At 46.6% G+C, this 19651-nt stretch overlaps 1 protein-coding gene across 1 annotated transcript in view; it reads left to right on the top strand.

The window, feature by feature from the left end:
* Positions 1-19651, top strand: part of LOC137419067 (uncharacterized) — a 246618-nt gene that overhangs the window by 11159 nt on the left and 215808 nt on the right. Inside the window, exon 2 of the mRNA XM_078770678.1 lies at positions 2556-2988. Coding sequence (XP_078626804.1) covers positions 2568-2988 — 421 coding nt within the window. The 5' untranslated portion in view covers positions 2556-2567. The remainder of the gene's footprint in view (positions 1-2555; positions 2989-19651) is intronic.

Here is a 19651-nt window from a genome sequence, read left to right as displayed (position 1 = left end):
TGCACGTATTGCACTGTGTGAATTATCTAAATTATTACCAACTCACGGTCTGAGGTACTAACAATTCAAGAGATATCCATTTAAAAAAAAAAAAAATTCGTTTAATCAACGATATCTGCCAAACCACGTGCCCTATCGCAAATTCCAAAAGGGCATTTTAGTAGACTGACATGCTGAACAAATTTGTGAGGTTTCCCCTCGATTGGATCAAAAATGAGGGAGGGGCTCGGTTTTAAAGGTTCATGCTTAAAAACGTCATAACCCTGAAACCATCAGTAATTTGTAATATTTTTCTTTTCACGATCAATGATCGATGTGTATGTATATGTTGCTCGGATTGGCTCCACCCCTCCGGAAAGCGCACGCTGTGTCGCGCTGTTGACGTTCGCGAGACGAGGCTGAGGACGCGCAGTGCGGCTTGAGGAGAACTCCAGTATAAACAAGAGATATCCATTTAAAAAAATATTTTCGTTTAATTAACGATATCTGCCAAACCACATGCCCTATCGCAAATTCCAAAAGGACATTTTAGTGCTGAACAGATCTGTGAAGTTTCCCCTCGATTGGATCAAAAATGAGGGAGGAGCTCGGTTTTAAAGGTTCATGTTTAAAAACGTCATAATTCTAAAACCATGTGATGCATGACATCATGCTCGCGGACTTTTGTGTTCATCATGGGTATGCGATTCTGCCTGCAAAGTTTGGCCTCGATCTGTTCAGCCGTTGCAGAGAAAAAGGGGTTTTCGTGTTTTCACGAAAAACAATATGGCAACCGAACCACGTGACCTGTGACGTCATAATTACCATTCCAATATTCTACAGACCGAGTCTTCCCTACGGTGAAATTTTTTATCTCAATCGGTCCTATTATTGCAGATAAATTGGTTTTTAAAGGAAATTAAAACTTAAAATGGCACTGAATTAAGGATCATCAGAATTATCAGAATTCCCAAAGTTCAAAGTGCCATAACTTTGTTAAAAATGATCGAAACGTCGTGAAGTTCGAACTTGACCTGTAACTTATCATGAGGAAACGATGTGCCAAGTTTGAAATCATTAGCGTTAAGAGTTTGGAAAAAAAGTCTGGAAAACTGTTCTTTGTGTGACCGACTGATGGACTGACAGACGGAGGGACGGCGTGCAAACCTATCGTCCCCTCCGGTGTACACTGGTAGGGGACTAATAAGAGTTAATACAGTCGTAAGGTAATAGTCAGGCAGCTCAGCAAATGGATGTCTCTGTTCTGGACAAAAGCGCTAAATTTTCCCTACATGCTGCCCAGAGCTTTAGCTTTCCATTTTAGGTAGGAACCACTTCCTCCGAATACATTATTATTTTGCAGTATTTTTAGTGACTATGGCACATTAACAGTATTCCGTTTTATCTTTTTTTTCAAGTTTTATGTTCAGTTTATTTTTTGTGTTAATAAAAATCGTCTGTTGCTTTTCTAAATGGTATAGTTGTATTCCTTGTCCCAGATAATGTATGTTTAGACACCAACGTTGTGATCCTAAGTGGCTTAGAAGCAGAGATATTGGAAGATATAGGTTTTTACATGGTGGCTGTCATGAAAATCCAAGATGGCTACCATAATGTATTTGGAGGAAGTGGTTCCCATCAAAAATGGAAAGCTAAGGTAATGGGTAGCATTTGGGAAAAAATTGGCGCTTTTGTCCGGAACGTCCATATCCATCTCAAATCCGGTCCTAAGCTACCTGACTATTAGGCTCTTTCACTCAGAGAGTAGTTAATGCATGTTATTGTCTCCGAGAAAGGCAGTGACAACAAAACCAATAGATAAGTTTAAATTATGATTAGATATGTACCTGGAAGCATTAGAGATAGAAGAGTATCGGGATATTGGCAAGACGTTTGTTGTGACTTGAGTAGGGATTGGGTGATTGTGTGCTTCTGAGTGAAGTGAAGTGAAGTGAAGTGTCGTGTCTGTGGGAGGTCTCGTCAAGGGGTGGTGTGTGGTTGATGTTGTGTGTTTGTCATCCAAGAACAGCCAGCGACCAAACCTATCCCCTCTCACACCAAACCTGTCTCCCCCCCCCCCCCCCCCCCCCCACCACCACCCACCTCCGAAAAAATAACACAAAAGATTGCTTTTTCTCTTTTTTATTTATTTAAACAATTAAAATAACTGTATTTCCCCATTTGTGTTTGAAGTGCTTGGGATAGCCCTGGTTGTGCCACATCATCTCATCCACATTTCTCCCCTCATTCCCCAAATGAAATTGCATCGATTTGGAAGATAATCTTGGTCTGGTGTTGATGTGGCGCAGCATAATGGGCCAAATGGTCTCTTCTAGTTTACTCTGGGTTTATTTTTGTCTCTGTGTATAAAAACTCACATTCATTAGATGCTGAATGATAAGAAAACTTACAAAATGGGACACAGTGGTGAACAAACTGGATGCAAAAGCCCGCATTTATTGGATAATAATTGATTGGATTGTCAACGGAAATAACTCACAAAAATTCCAAACAGAGGAAAGAAAATAACATGTATAACTTTTATGTGATTAACATACGCATTGTATCCTTGGCAGGTCATCGGTGAAATGGAGAGCTTCTTGGAATGGCTGAAGTCCCAAGGCCTGAGAGCAGAAACAGCCCAAGCAGTGATCGATAAGCTTGGAATTGAGAATCGGAAGGTTATTCGAGCTTGTACTGAGTCGGATGCATTGCGGACCGAGCTCCTCTCTCTCTCCAAAGAGAAATTACAATTTGCAATGTATGCTGACTTCTGCAAATTTATGAATTCTTTTTCGAAGCCGCAAGATGTCCAGATTGCAGGTTCTTCTCTTTTGGGAAGCATTTTCGTCAACTTGGAGAATGTTATACAGCAACTTTCCAGTTTCTGTGAAAAGATTTTCGGATCCCCAAATGTGCACCAGGACAACGTTTCTGTTTTCTCTGGAATCGGGTTCAGTGATGTCTGCAGCCTCCGCTCTCAGCATGATGCATCAAGACCCATGTCTGGTATGTGACTTTTTTAATACGACATCGCATGTCAACAAATATCTTGATCTTCTACCATTGTTTTTTGTGTTCTTTTAACTTGTTTAATCTCTACTGGTACAGTTTTGTATTGTCTAGTATGCATGGGTTTTTGATGTGGGATACAAGGTCACGAAATTCATACTTTCTAGCTCAACTGGAGCATATTTCTGGGGAGCTTATGGGATGGCGCGTCGTCGGTCCGTCCGAATACTTGCAACCTCCTCTCCAAAACTGTTGATGGGATTGTAACCAAACTTGGCTAAGATTATATTTTCTGTGTTGGAACTCAAGTTTGTTCACGGCATTAAAAAAATGGAGGTCTCAGGGAGTCTACCGGGGGTCAAAGATGGTCCAGGTTTGACCCAACACAGCCCCCCAAATTAGAACTACACAAATGATTTCGATGAAACTTGATCACAACCTTCAACACCCTTGATGTACCAAAGTTTGTTCACGCCCTGAAGTGCTTACTTCAACTATTGATAAAGTCAACCTCTTTGCTGTGCATTTTGCTGCAAACTCCACACTTGAAGACCACATACAAACATTGCCTGTTTGTCCTTCCCATATTTATACCAGGCTTTCCACAATCATCAGCACACCCAGGAAAGTTGCTAAGATTATTCAAAGGCCTGACATTTGAAAATCTACTGCACCAGATAGAATCCCCACAATTGCTTTGAAGATGTGTTCACTTGAACTATCTTCTGTTCTCTCAAAACTCCATTGCTTGTGCATGTCAAAGTTTGTGTTTCCACTTAGCTGGAAGCAGGCTTCTGTCATCCCTGTCTTCAAAGGCTACAGTGAGTAATCAGATCCTTCTAACTATCGGCCTGTTAGCCTTCTATCCGTTATGACCAAAGTCTTTGAGTCCTTGATAGAACAACTTATGACTCATCTGGATACCCACAACCTCTTAACTGATGTTCAGTATGGCTTTAGACCAGGGGCGGGCAACCCCCGGCCCGCGGGCCACATCCGGCCCGCGAAGGCTTAGCGTCCGGCCCGCCACCCTGCTAGGCTTTATTATTGCAATCCGGCCCGCGGACCTCCCAGTAAAACTCATATCATTTGTAAATGTAAGAGTTTATATTTAGCCGGTCTGAATTCAAGAAAGGGACATTTTGTCTTCAGCACCGTCCTCTTCCGGAAGACATGCGCACGGGGAACTGTCTTGCCTAGACACCGCCTGCTTGCTGATAGGCGGTCTTTTCAAATCAGCCGGCATGTGATACGGACGTCCTTCCGATTCAGTCAGCTTGCGACAAACGTTGGTGTCTGGGACAAATAACTTGCAACAAAGAGGTAAGCAACGCAGAGTTCTCTAAACCTATTTCAATTTTCACTTTCTTTCAATTTGCTTTGTTTTGTTTGTTAGAACATGTTATTATCTTTCATTTGCTGCGTTTAAATAATTTTATTCTCCCTTTTTATTTGTAAAAATAAAAATATAACGAACTTTCTATTTGTAAAGAAAAAAAATATATAACGAACTTTCTGTTTGTAAAAGAAAAAAGAAATTGACGAACTTTTGTTTAAAAGGAAAACGAACTCTTTAAAAAAAAAAGTATGCAGACTGATTCATTTCCTGTATTTCAGTTTTACGGTGAAACTGTGTCATATTCAGCGTTGGCCACGTGCGCGCAAAATAAATACATTCATCTGTACAATTCGTCTTCCGAGATTTTTTGTGCCCCAGATTGCTTGCTGTTACATCATTTTTTTTTTTTTTTTTTTTTTTTTTTTTTGTATACAAGGTCGAGGCTCGTGAAAGAGCGAACATTAATTACACAGAAAGACAAACCGACACATAAAACATATAACATAGGGAGCGGTAGACAAGATGGGGAGAGAGGGGGAAGGACACAAACACAACATTTGAGAGCAGGGACCGAGAGACATGGAGACATCGAGAGATCTGAGAGAGGGCGAGGGCTTTGGGGGGGGGGGGGGGGGAGGGGGCAGTGGGAGAGGTATAAAACATATGGACACTGCCAGGACTTCCAGGAAAGAAGTTGGAATTTCAAACAAGGTGGATCTGGGGTGAATTAGCGGGGGTAGAAAAGATCAAGGTTTTGGATGGGGGAAGATAAGAGATGGTGGTGAACAGCTGTTTTAAAGACCTGGAGGGAGGAGTGGGATTGAAGGGAGTGAGGGAGTTTGTTCCAGAGGCGGGAGAAAAGAGGAATGAAAGAGTGAAGGTGAGCGGAGAGCCGAGATTTCGGCAGTTTAACCATCAGAGGGTTGCTGGCAGATCTTGTGCGACCTGTAGGAATATTTGGGGGACAGAGCACAGAGAGAGCTGGGGGTGCAAGGCCGGAGAGGAGTCGGTAGAAGACAGAAAGACCACCTACCTGCCTGCGGTGAGTGAGTGAAAGGCCCTCAGAGATAGCTTCATCGCGGGAGATTCCAATAATTCTGAAAGCTTTGGTTTCAACAGCGTGAAGCCGAGCTAGGTGTGAGGCAGGAGCACCGGCCCATAGGGGAGAACAGTATTCCATTGAGCTGCGGATGAAAGCCTTGTATGTGGTGAGGAGCTCAGGTGTGCCGAGGAAGGACTTCGCACGACGGAGGATGCCCAGTCGGCGACTGGCTTTGGAGGCCAGCTTGGAAATGTGGTTTTCCCAAGAAAGATCATGGCAGATAGTGAGACCCAAAATCTTGAGCGACAGAACTTCTTGGAGAGGATTGTTGAGAAAGTAGATGGGAGGGTTGTCCAGTCGATCTTTTCGGAGAGACATAGTAAGAGTGTGAGATTTGTCAGGATTGAAAGACATGTTCCACTTGTTTGACCAGTCTGTGATTTTGTCCAGGTCTTCAGAGAGTGAGGAGGCAGCAGACTGCCGATCTGAGGGAAGAGGAATGGAGCGGCAGAGAGTGGAGTCATCAGCAAAGTCATCAGCATCATTGCTGATATATCTAATTTTCTTCCTTTTCAGCTCATCATGTCTGCGACCCAGCGTGTTAAGAAGAGGAAAGTGGACCTCGAGCGTCGGATCTTCAACCCTGAGTGGGAGAAGTACTTCTTCATCGAGCGCTTTGGACAGGCCCAGTGCCTCATATGCTTGAAGACTTTGGCTGTCCTAAAAGAGTACAACGTGCGCCGCCACTGGGAGACAGAGCACCGCTCGTCAAACTTCGCGTCGGTGTCTGCCACCGAAAGGAAGGACGCCATGGTTAGACTATCAGGCAACTTGGAGAAACAAACTTCACTCTTCCGCAAGCAGAATACTGAGGCCGAAAAGGTGACGCGCGCCAGTTATGAAGTCTCCCGCATCCTTGCTCGCCGAATGAAGCCATTCGTGGATGGGGACTTCATCAAGGAATGCCTCCTCGCTGTAGTGGACTCCGTCTGTCCAGAGCAGCGTTCCGCCTTTGAGAACGTGAGCCTTTCGTCCCGCACCGTTCGTCGCCGCATCGAGGATATGTCGGAAAACGTGCACGACTCACTCAAAACACGCAGCTCAAATTTCGTCGCCTTTTCCCTCGCTCTGGATGAGAGCACCGACACAAAGGACACGGCCCAGCTGTCCGTTTTCATCCGTGGCGTCACCGCTGACTTTCAAGTGTGTGAGGAATTCCTCCAGCTTGTCCCGCTGCGCGACACCACCACTGGGAAAGACATCTGCGACGCCGTGCTTCTGTGTGTTGATCAGCACTCCCTGGACCTCTCCCGTCTTGTGTGTGTGACGACCGACGGTGCCCCGGCGATGGTTGGTGAGAAGAAGGGCGCCGCTTCGCTGCTAGTGCGTCACTGTGCAGCCGCCGGATACACTCAGCCCATTAACAAGATGCACTGCATCATCCACCAAGAGTCCCTGTGCGCTAAGTCTGCCAACCTCGTTGGTGTCATGTCTGTCGTGGTGAAGGTCGTCAACTCCATCCTCTCCCGCAGCCTTAACCATCGTCAGTTCCAGGCACTGATGGACGAGGTGAACGTGCACTACAACGACCTGCTCTACTTCTGTGAGGTACGCTGGCTGAGTCGTGGGGCCATGCTGTCTCGGGTGTGCGACCTACAGCAGGAGATTGCCACCTTTCTACGTCAGAAGAACCTTCCCCACGCTGATCAATTCTCTGATCCGCGGTGGCTAGCTCGCCTGGCCCTGCTCACGGACATCACGGCGCACCTGAACACCCTCAACATAAAGCTGCAAGGCAAAGACATTCTCGTGACAGACATGTACGCGCACATCACTGCCTTCGAGGTTAAACTGCGCTTGTGGGAGGCTCAATTGGCTTCTGGTCAGTTTGTGCATTTTCCTCGCCTTGCTGCATGTGCCCCTGACGATGTGGACCTGGGCACTTGCGTTAGTGTCGTCAACTCTCTACATGAGGAATTTGCTTCCCGTTTTGCAGGAGTCAGGGTGCTGGCTGCGGACTTCAAGCTTTTCACTGCTCCCTTTGACTTCCCCGTGGAAGACGCCCCTGCCTCCTTACAGATGGAGTTGGTGGAGCTGCAGTGCAACGATGAAATGAAGGCGAAGTTCCGCACCTCTTCTCCATTGTCCTTCTTCCGCGACACTGTTCTCCCTTCTAACAATTTTCAAAAATACATTGCCCATGTCCAACGCATTGTGGCCATGTTCGGCAGCACCTACTGCTGTGAACAGCTCTTCTCGAAAATGAAGTACACGAAGTCTCACCTTCGCTCCCAACTCTCGGACCGCCACCTCAATGACATTCTTCTGTTGTCTACCTCAACCATCGAGCCAGACATGGAAATACTTCTTCATGGCAAACAGCACCAGCAGTCTCATTGATTTGTAGTGTTCAATGCAATTTTTGTACAATCTATTCATGTAAACAAAATACAGTAATTCTGAGATTTCGTTTTTCACTCCGGCCCGCGATCTCCTTCCAAAAGTCTCATCTGGCCCTCACTCTGAAAAGGTTGCCCGCCCCTGCTTTAGACAGTCAAGGTCTGCTGGTAATGTTCTATCCCGAATCACTGAACAAGTGAATGGAGCTTTGGATCATTGTGCAGAAACCAGGGCTCTCGACATCTCAAAGGCTAAAATAATCTGGCATTTCTTGACAATTGCTTAATACTATCACGGACTTCCTTCTAAATCGTCAAATACTGTGGTACATGAGGGACTAATATCCTTTCCGGGATACGAATGTGAGTCCTCAGGGGACTGTCTGTCTGTGTTGGGTCCAATATTGTTCATGTTATATATCAATGATCTGCCTGATTGTATTCTTTCTCAATTAAGCATTAACGCAGAAACTCAACACTATATACTTAATGTAAAAAACATTATAGGAGAAGCTCAGGCCCCGAGGCAGTGACTCCCACCCCCTCGCTGAGACTTCCTCTCGATGCCCCTACCTGTGACCATGCAAGTACCACTCTCAATCAGGACCTAGAGAGTGTGATGAACTGGGGAAAGGACTGGCTTGTTGCTCTCAACCAAAAATGACCCACTTGTCTGTTTGTTTCTCGTTCAAGATCACCTTGTTTTCCGACCCTGTCTATGGATTCTTCACCTTTGCAGGAAACTCCCTGTTATCTGTCAGAGTGAATTGGATATCAGCTCAAACCTCAGCTGGGAAAAGTACATCTCTTGTAGAAGTAAAAGCACATCACAGCACGTTGGCAGCTTATTTCGTGCTCGGCAATACCTTTCTCAAACTGCTATTCTCCATCTATACAAGGCCACTGTACGTCCTGTCATGGAGTATCATTGTCAGATTTGGGCTGGTGCTCTGGCCTGTCACCTTTCTCTTCTTGACAGAATCCAGCAGCGTGCTGCCATTCTGGTGTGACCGGAGTTGGCATCATCCATGGAACCTCTCTCAATCTGCCGCTTTGTTGCTGCAGATATTTCCACGGAGGGTGCTCTGAGGGTCTATCAGGTTGTTCCACCCGAGCATTCTTTCAGTCACCCAACACGTCTTTTTTCCCATCCATACACTATATCTGTCCCAAGGAGTAAGACGATAAGGTATTCTTCTTTTTATTTTTCCCCACAAGGCATTACTCTGGAACAGCTTACCTGCATCCTGCTTTCCCCTCGATCTCAAGCTTCCTCGATTCAAGAGGAATGTGAATAGACGTCGAATATCTATACTTTCCTTTGTGTAGGGCCCACCTCGAGTAACCTGAAAGTCTTTGTCGCAGGTGATATGTCATAAAAAATATTGTTATGAATTTGGGTAGTGATATATACAGCAGAATAGATTTGAGTAGGTACCATGCTTCATGTGTCGTGGTAAGGAAAACTACCTTGTAATAAGTTCATGTATAGGCGTTTGTCGGGTTAAGATGTATACTTGTGAATCTACCAGAAGATCCATGTGTTAAGTAGAGTAGGGATTAATGAGTAGAGCCCTTGTATGTCTCACCTGGTTAGACAAACCTTTGTCCCTTTTAGCACTGCAGCCACATAGACACTTGGTTAGGATCCCTTAGTACAACATTAATAATGCCCTTCCCCCCTGACAGGACTTAGGAAGAAATTGGGCCAGGACACCACCGATAATGGCCGCCACCATTTACACCTCCGAGAGGCCTATCCACCAACCTCGCATAGCATGTGCTATGACCACGGAAAAGGGGACGGGAGTGAGAGTGGCGCAGTGGGCATGCCCCTGGGCGAGTCGGTGGAGGCTCTGATTGGTTGGGAGTGTGCCAATGCTGACGTCACCGGCCGGAGATATTAATGGAGGGCCGGACACCATTTCAGAGAGTTCCATTCCTGAGTCGAGAAGAGAGGAGAGATCTGATCCCGAGTTGAGAGACGAGGTGCACACAAGTTGCAGTTCAGATCGGAGATCCTGAGACGAGTTCAGAGCCCGAGTGGAGCTTGCTGTCCTTCTTTGGGCCTCATGTGCGAACGGAGTGGGCGTTGGCTCAGGCCTTTGCGTTGCCGTGGTGCTCGGAGGCGGTCGGAGAAGGCCTGGTGGTGGCCGAGCAGGGCCGTGTTGCAAGAAGAAGACGACAAAGACAGTTAAGCCGAGCTCTGCATATACATTTTACATGATGTGTTCTTTTCTTTAATTCAGATCCCCTCGTCTTGTATTCGATATCTGTGTGTGTGTGGGATCCCAAATTAGGCATTAGATTACCGGCGTGTGCTTTTCCTGTCCTTGCTTTTCCCAATAAACCCTTATATTATTTTCTGTACATATTCCTGAACGCAGTTTTCCGTGTGGTTGGTTTTCACAGTTCAGGCTGCAGTGCTCTCGTCGTTCCCCTCCATCCTGCGCGCTTGGGGCTTTTGATTTTGGAATCAGCCATTGAGTTTTCGCCTCGGGAGTTAAAGCCTTCGTGATCGGCATCTGCAACTGGTGTTAATCGGAGTTGCGTGACAATAAATATGGATGTGCATTGAGAGTACGTACACCCAATGGGCACCGCCAAACCATTTGGCACCAAAAGGAAACACGTTTGTGAAAGGGCGAGAACCCTGCTTCCGGAACAATTGATGTCAGGAGTGAGAATCGAATCTGGGACGCTATCGGCGGTGCCCCAAAAATTGTAAGGAGCGTAGGGTGAAATTGTACTTCAAAGAATTATACAGCTACGTCAAGTCAAGGTGACCAGGACCTGGTGGTCTAACTTGAGGAGGAAATGGAGGATCTCATCTCCCAGGAAGCTGCATATCAATGTAACATTGTGGGAGAGGGACCAGGAGGGGCTGCAGTAGAGGTGCCAATAGTGATCAGGATCCAACCCTCTCCTCCTCTCTCTAACCTCCCCCCCACTCCCCCTCTAACCAGCCAGTGGAAAAGGCAGCGCTAATGGCACGGAATAGTGGGTCGCCGTTGCCATCACAGTCCGAAAGCGACCAGGTGATGTTGTTGATTAGTCAACTAATGGCACAGATGAAGATGAAAATGGAAGAAGGACAAGGTGGCTGGCATAAGGCATGATATGCATGTGGAGCATTCAGAGGTAAAGACTGATATGAAGGCTATGGGAATGAGATAGCCGCAACGCTCGAGGCAGTATGGGGAAAGGTGAGTCATACCAACATAATCATAAGGCTTTAAACAAACAAACAAATACCTATTTTGGGTGGGAACCCACCCCCCCCCCACTCCATCCCCCAAACCCGTGTACCACCTCAGACCTAAATTTTTCGAATGCCTTGAACAAACATTGGTACAACACAGATGATGAAGGTTGTGGGGAAGTTTCATCTAAATAGTTTGTGTAGTTTCAGAGGAAAAAGGAAATTCCTATTTTGGGGGGTCAAACCTGTATCCACTTTGACCCTGCTAAACCCCTTAATACCCAGATTTGTTTTTAATGCCGTGAACAAACTTCAGTCACAACATAACAAATATAATTTGTGCTAAGTTTTGTCACAATCCGTTCAGCAGTTTCGGAGAAGAAGTTGCAAGTGTTTACGGACTAAAGGACGGATGATGCGCCATCGCATAAGCTCCCATGAACTTCGTTCCAGGTGAGCTAAAATGAAATGGAATGGATAAAGGCAAAGACGTGGAGGTCACGTCTTTTCGAAGCTGTTCCATGCGCTCACGCTTTCGAAGCTAAGTAATCTTTCACAATTGTGTTTTTGTCGAGACTGTATCTATCTTTCGGTGTGTGTACCTATAGCGTATCTTTAGGAAAATTTTCGGTGCTAATTTTTCATACATGTATACACAATCGTCGGTTAATGCGTATCGAGTATTCTGAGGCCTAGTACTCATAGGCTTAGGCTACCGTACCGTCTCCGACCTTGTGGTTTTGTTTTTCTCTCAGTGGTTCGTCGAATGCGCTGCAATTATTTTCGTTCTCTGTTTCGTCCCAGTCGTTCACCCCATACCTCCTTGTTTAATATCTCGACTCAAAAAAAAAAAACCCCAAAAAATATTTCCTTCTCAGGTCTTATTCGTTTATTTGTTGTTCTTACTTGTTTGTTCGTTCTTCGTTCACGTTGTTCGCGATCACGTGATCACGTGGTTAGAAATGTATAATCTCTCCCCTGAACAACTATTTTCTCTCATATATTATAACACTTTTTTCTTCTTCTCATACAAAAGGATGCTTTCGTCTTGCTCATCAAATCTATTCATTCCAAAAAAAATAAATAATAATACCATCTCTTGCAGTTCCTCTTTTCTACATTCCCTAAACTCTCCAGAACTCCACCCCTCCTTCAGCTTCCTCAAACATATTTTTGACTCGAAGGACTCAAACTCATTTTGCAAAAAATGTTCGTTTCCCATGAATCATACACTTTTCAAAATCCAATATCACCCCTCCCCTCCAAATCTTCCCCATCCCCCCTTCCCTCCAAAACTTCCCCATCCCCCCTCCCCTCCAAAACTTCCCCATCACCCCTCCCCTCCAAATCCTCCCCATCACCCATCCCTTTCAAATCTCCCCCCTTGCCCCTTCCCTCCCCTCCCTCCTAAACTCCCCCCACACCCCTCCCCTCCGAGACTCTCCCTCGCTCCTTCCCTCTTAGACTCCCCTCTCACCCCTCCTCCTCAAAGCATCCTCCCTGCTTCTTCCCCCTTCCAACTTTCACCTTCATCTCCCCCAACCTTCTGCCTCGCTCTTCCCCCTCCTCAAATAACACCTCACTGTCCCTCACCCAATCTCCATCAAACCTTTTGTCTGACCCATTCTTCCCTTTCTCCAAGCTATTCTGAAATCTCTGAAATCTCTGACACACCTTCAACAGCTCTCCCTACCTCTTCCTCCTCTTCCACATCCTACCCTACCCCTCCCCCCCCCTGTTCTGTACCCGATGCTCCCCCTTCCTCTTCATTAACGGTATGGACCTCAAACATCCGGGGCCTTCGCTCAAACTTGACATCTCTCCATACAGGTTGCTTTTGACAAACCAGATGTGATCTGCTTAACATAAACTTTCCTCCTTCATGATGTCTCTGATGCCTTGGTATCTCTCCCAGATTACTCCCTCCTCCGGTATGATAGACCTGAACCTCGTCCTGGAGGTGGGGTTGGTATCTTTATAAAAAACACTCTTCCTCACTCTCCCTGCACTGCACTCTCTCCCCCTCTCCCCCAGGAATACCTTTGGCTACGGCTTCCCCTTCGCTCTCACCTTTTGTTCATATGTGTGTTGGACCGTCCACCAAACAGTGATGACTCCATCTACATCTCGCTGTCTGATAATATGGACCAACTTCTATCTACCCATCCCAACTCTCTCTTCCTCATATGTGGTGATTTCAATTGTCACCATGCAAGTTGGCTGGGTGTGGGTACCTCTCTCACCAGCTATGGCCCTTCAGCAAAGGACTTCTGCGACCCACAGGGACTGACACAATCTGTCAATTTCCCGACCCGGATCTCAGTCAATGGAGCATCTTCTCTTCTGGACTTGGTTATGACTAACTTCCCTGAAAATGTCTGCTGCTCTTCTTCTGCTCCAATCGGCTCATCTGATCATGTGCTTGTCAAAGTGGACATCTCTCTGACCATTCTCAGAGAGCCTCCTCAGCGTCGACGAGTCTGGCATTTCACTCAGGCCAACTGGCACGGTCTTCAAGCAGCCATCAATCATCTGGACTGGTCTCCCATCTCTACCGCCTCTGACATCAACTCATCCTGGGAATTCTTTCAAAGTAAATTGCTCTCTCTCATGCACAGATTTTTCCCATCTCGTCTTCAGTTGTCATACCCTTCCTCCCGTCCATGGTACATGGAATCTTGTGGTGAGGCTGTTGCCCTGAAACAACTTGCTTTCGTCTCCTGGAAAGCAAATCCAACGGAAGGAAATCTTATTTCCTTTCACAAAGCCCGAAACAAGTGTGTGTCCACCCTCAGGAGAGCCAGGAAACAATATCTCACCGTTCTCAAGACCGAACTCTCTTATCTGTCTCCCTCTTCCAAATCCTGGTGGCGTCTGATCAAATCTGTTTCTGGTGTTTGTTCCCCCTCCATCCCTTCCCTCCCCTAAAAACGGCTTAACGGCTGACTCCGCACGTGAAAAAGCTGAATGCCTCAACTCTGTGTTTGCCTCTAAATCTTGTGTCCCAAACCCATCCCTCTCTGCACCCACCGTACCCAGTCGTACCCAACTGCTCCTGGACTCTGTGTCCTTTCCTCCTGACAAGGTGGAAAAGTTTCTGTCAACCCTCGACTCTGATTCTGCAACTGGTCCTGACGGCATCAGCCCACAGGTCCTAAAATCATGTTCTTCCGCTCTTTCACTCCCTCTTTCTGTTCTCTTCACCCTCTCTTTTGCTCAAGGTCATCTGCCATCTGCTTGGAAATCAGCCAACATCACCGCTTTGCACAAAAAGGTGCAAAAACAGATCCTACCAACTACAGACCAATCAGCCTTCTCCCAATTATCAGCAAAGTCATGGAATCCATCATTGCTTCAGATATGAAATCTTTCCTCTTCTCCAATGGCTTGATCTCTGATCATCAATTTGGTTTCAGACCTGGTCACTCTACTCTGGACATGCTGCTTCTGCTTTCTCAACAATGGATGGAGGTCCTCAATGCCAAACAGGAAATTAGAGCTGTCTCCCTTGACATTTCACATGCCTTCGATACGGTCTGGCACCATGCTCTGCTCACAAAACCCTCCTCCTTTGGTATCCATGGAAATCTCCACGCATGGCTGGCGGACTTCCTCTCTGGTCGTAGTCAACGTGTGGCCCTGAATGGGTTTCTCTCATCCCCTCTTCCTGTTCAGGCTGGAGTTCCCCAAGGTAGTGTTCTGGGCCGTGTGCTTTTTCTGGTCTTCATCAATGATCTCTCTGACTCTCTTGAAAATCCTCTCTATCTCTTTGCTGACGACTCTACTCTCTGTTGCTCCATTCCTCATCCCTCAGATCGGCAGTCTGCAGCCTCCTCACTCTCTGCAGACCTGGACAAAATCACAGACTGGGCAAACAAATGGAACATGTCTTTCAATCCTGATAAATCTCACACTCTTACGATGTCTCTCCGAAAAGACCAAATGGACAACCCTCCCATCCACTTTCTGAATAATCCTCTCCAAGAAGTTCTGTCACTCAAGCTTTTGGGTCTCACTATTTGCCATGATCTTTCCTGGGAAAACCACATTTCAAATCTGGCCTCCAAAGCCAGTCGCCGACTGGGCATCCTCCGTCGTGCGAAGTCCTTCCTTGGCACACCTGAGCTCCTCACCACATACAAGGCTTTCATCCGCAGCTCTATGGAATACTGCTCTCCCCTCTGGTCTGGTGCTCCTGCCTCACACCTAGCTCATCTTCACGCTGTTGAAACCAAAGCGTTCAGAATCATTGGAATCTCCCGCGATGAAGCTAACTCCAAGGGCCTATCACTCACCGCAAGCAGGTTGGTGGTCTTTCCGTCTTCTACCGACTCCTCTCTGGCCTTGCCCCCCCAGCTCTCTCTGGGCTCTGTCCCCCAAATATTCCTACAGGTCGCACAAGATCTGCCTGCAACCCTCTTATGGTTAAACTGCCAAAATCAAGACTTTCTGCTCACCTTCACTCCTTCATTCCTCTTTTCTCCCGCCTCTGGAACAAACTCTCTCACTCTTTTCAATCCCACTCCACCCTCCAGGTCTTTAAAACAGCTGTTCACCACCATTTCTTTTCCTCCCCCATCCAAAACCTTGATCTTTTCTACCCCCGCTAATTTCGGTCCCCTTGTGTTTTATACCTCTCCCCCCACCTCCCCCTTCCCACGCCTCCTCCCCCCAAGCCCTCTCCCTCCCACACTTCTCCCTGCTCTCAAATGTTGTAGTTGTGTGCTTCCCCTTCTCTCCCCATCTTGTCTTCCGCTCCCTCTTTTTGTATATTTTGTTTGTCTGGTTGATTTGTTTGTGAAATAAATGTTAGCTCTTCCACGAGCCTCGATTCAGTATACAAAAAAAAAGGAAAAAAAAAAAAAAAGAATGATTAGAGACAAGCGAGAGGGCAAAGAATGTTAAGGATGAGATCATGAAATGTGTAAAAACAATGTGTAAAGATCGGGATAACGCATGGCAGGTGCAGGTGGAGAGGATATGACAGATCAAAGCGAACCACGACGAGGTGAAACTGTGTAAGCTGGAGCGAATGCATGATGTGAAAGGTGGTCTAACTGCAGGTGCGTAAGGTGGTGCGTGCTGAGCTTGGGTGGAATAAAGAAATAAAAATTTTATTTTTATTTTTATACAGAATCAATGCTCCTGTAAGAGCTTCATACAGGTTGCGTCTGACAAACCAGATGTGATCTGCTTAACAAAGTTTCTTCCTTCATGATGTCTCTGATTCCTTAGTATCTCTCCCGGGTTACTCCCTCCTCCGGTATGATAGACCTGAGCCTCGTCCTGGAGGTGGGGTTGCTATCTTTATCAAAAACTCTCTTTCTCACTCGCCCTGCACTGCCCTCTCTCCACCTCACCCCCAAGAATACCTGTGGCTACGGGTTCCCCTTCGCTCCCACCTCTTGTTTATATGTGTGTTGCTCTGTCCACCAAACAGTGAGGACTCCATCTGCATCTCACTGTCTGATAATATGGACCAACTTCTATCTACTCATCTCAACTCTCTCTTCCTCATATGTGGTGATTTCAATTGTCACCATGCCAGTTGGCTGGGTGTGGCTACCTCTCTCACCAGCCATAGCCACTCAGCGAAGGACTTCTGCGACTCACTGGGACTGACACAATCTGTCAATTTCCTGACCCGGATCTCAGTCAATAGAGCATCTTCTCTTCTGGACTTGGTTATGACTAACTTCCCTGAAAATGTCTGCTGCTCTTCTTCTGCTCCAATCGGCTCATCTGATCATGTGCTTGTTAAAGTGGACAGCTCTTACCATTCTAAGGGAGCCTCCTCAGCGTCGACGAGTCTGGCATTTCACTCAGGCCAACCTGCACGGTCTTCAAGCAGCCATCAATCATCTGGCCTGATCTCCCATCTCTACCACCTCTGACATCAACTCATCCTGGGTATTCTTCCTAAGTAAATTGCTCTGTCTCATGCACAGGTTTATCCCATCTCATCTTCAGTTGTCATACCCTTCCTCCCATCCATGGTACACGGATTATTGTGGTGAGGCTGTTGCCCAGAAACAACTTGCGCTCGTCTCCTGGAAAGCAAATCCAACGGAAGGAAATCTCATTTCCTTTCACAAAGCCTGAAACAAGTGTGTGTCCACCCTCAGGAGAGCCAGGAAGCAATATCTCTGCTTTCTCAAGAACGAACTCTCTTATCTGTCTCCCTCTTCCAAATCCTGGTGGCGTCTGGTCAAATCTGTTTCTGGTGTTTGTTCCCCCTCTATCCACCCCCTCATCTCAAATGGCTACACAGCTGACCCTGCACGTGAAAAAGCTGAATGCCTCAACTCTGTGTTTGCCTCTAAATCTTGTGTCCCAAAACGCATTCCTCTCTGTACCCACCGTACCCAGTCGTACCCAGCTACTCCTGGACTCTGTGTCCTTTCCTCCTGACAAAGTGGAAAAGTTTCTGTCAACCCTTGACTCTGATTCTGCAACTGGACCTGACGGCATCAGCCCACGGGTCCTAAAATCCTGCTCTTCTGCTCTTTCACTCCCTCTCTCGGTTCTGTTCACCCTCTCTTTTGCTCAAGGTCATCTGCCATCTGCTTGGAAATCAGCTAACATCAACGCTTTACTCAAAAAAAGGTGCAAAAACAGATCCTAGCAACTACAGACCAATCAGCCTTCTCCCAATTATCAGCAAAGTCATGGAATCCATCATTGCTTCGGATATGAAATCTTTACTCTTCTCCAATGGCTTTATCTCTGATCATCAATTTGGTTTCAGACCAGGTCACTCTACTCTGGACATGCTGCTTCTGCTGTCTCAACAATGGATGGAGGTCCTCAATGCCAAACAGGAAATTCGACCTGTCTCCCTTGACATATCACGTGCCTTCGATACAGTCTGGCACCCAGCTCTGCTCACCAAACTATGCTCCTTTGGTATCCATGGAGATCTCCATGCATGGCTGGCAGACTTCCTCTCTAGTCATAGTCAACGTGTGGCCCTGAATGGGTTTCTCTCATCTCCTCCTCCTGTTCAGGCTGGAGTTCCCCAAGGCAGTGTTCTGGGACCTGTGCTTTTTCTGGTCTTCATCAATGATCTCTCTGACTCTCTTGAAAATCCTCTCTATCTCTTTGCTGATGACTCCACTCTCTGCCGCTCCATTCCTCAACCCTCAGATCGGCAGACTGCAGCCTCCTCGCTCTCTGCAGACCTGGACAAAATCACAGCCTGGGCAAACAAGTGGAACATGTCTTTCAATCCTGACAAATCTCACACTCTTACAATGTCTCTCCGAAAAGAACGACTGGCCTACCCTCCCATCTACTTTCTGAATAATCCTCTCCAAGAAGTTCTGTCACTCAAGCTTTTGGGTCTCACTATCTGCCATGATCTTTCCTGGAAAAACCACATTTCAAACCTGGTCTCCAAAGCCAGTCGCCGACTGAGCATCCTCCATCGTGCGAAGTCCTTCCTTGGCACACCAGAGCTCCTCACCACATACAAGGTTTTCATCTGCAGCTCAATGGAATACTGCTCTCCCCTCTGGGCTGGTGCTCCTTCCTCACACCTAGCTCCTCTTCACGCTGTTGAAACCAAAGCGTTCAGAATCATTGGAATCTCCCGCGATGAAGCTACCTCCGAGGGTCTTTCACTTCTCACTCACCGCAGGCAGGTTGGTGGTCTTTCTGTCTTCTACCGACTCCTCTCCAGCCTTACTCCTCCAGCTCTCTCTGGGCTCTGTCCCCCAAATATTCCTACAGGTCGCACAAGATCTGCCTGTAACCATCTTATGGTTAAACTGCCAAAATCAAGACTCTCTGGTCACCTTCACTCTTTCATTCCTCTTTTCTCCTACCTTTGGAACAAACTCCCACACTCTCTTCAATCCCACTCCTCCCTCCAGATCTTTAAAACATCTGTTCACCACCATCTCTTATCTTTCCCCATCCAAAACCTTGATCTTTTCTACCCGCGCTAATTTCACCCCAATCACACTTTTTTGAAATACCATCTTCTTTCCTGGAAGTCCTTGGTGTCCTTGTGTTTATACTTCTCCCACCCCCCACCCTCCTTCCCACGCCGCCTCCCCCCAAGCCCTCTCCCTCCCACACATTCCCGATGTCCCTGCTCTCAAATGTTGTGTTTATGTGCTTCCCCTTCTCTCCCCATCTTGTCTACCGCTCCCCTTTTTATATACTTTGTTTGTTTGTCTGTTTGATTTGTTTGTGTGATAAATGTTAGCTCTTTCACGAGCCTCGATTCTGTACACAAAAAAAAGAAAAGAAAAAAAAGAAAAGAAAAGAGCTAACGCATTGAACATGAAAACATGCACAGACACATAAAACATACAATGAAGGGAGCGGGAGACAAAATGGATAGGGAAGCACACAATTACAACAACAGTAGAGAACAAGGACGGCGGTAGATCTGTGGAAGGGGAAGTGCTGGGGAAGAGGGATGACGACACGGTATAAAGCAAATGAACATGATTCGGCATTTCACTACTCGGAATTTCAGGAAAGACGTTGGCAATTATTCAAAGAGGAGGATTTGGGGAGTTTTAACGGGGATTGAAAGAATCAAGGTTTTGGATGGGGGACGACAAGAGATGGTGGCGAACACCTGTTTTAAAGACCTGGAGGGAGGAGAGGGATTGAAGAGAGTGTGGGAGTTTTTTTCCAGAAGTGGAGAAAAAGAGGAATAAAAG

The sequence above is a fragment of the Myxine glutinosa genome, chromosome 1 (genome assembly GCF_964187855.1).
Source record: "Myxine glutinosa chromosome 1, kmMyxGlut1.1, whole genome shotgun sequence".
Taxonomy (NCBI): Eukaryota; Metazoa; Chordata; class Myxini; order Myxiniformes; family Myxinidae; genus Myxine; species Myxine glutinosa.
The sequence above is the reverse complement of the archived record's forward strand: the minus strand, read 5'-3'. Positions and strand labels throughout refer to the sequence as shown.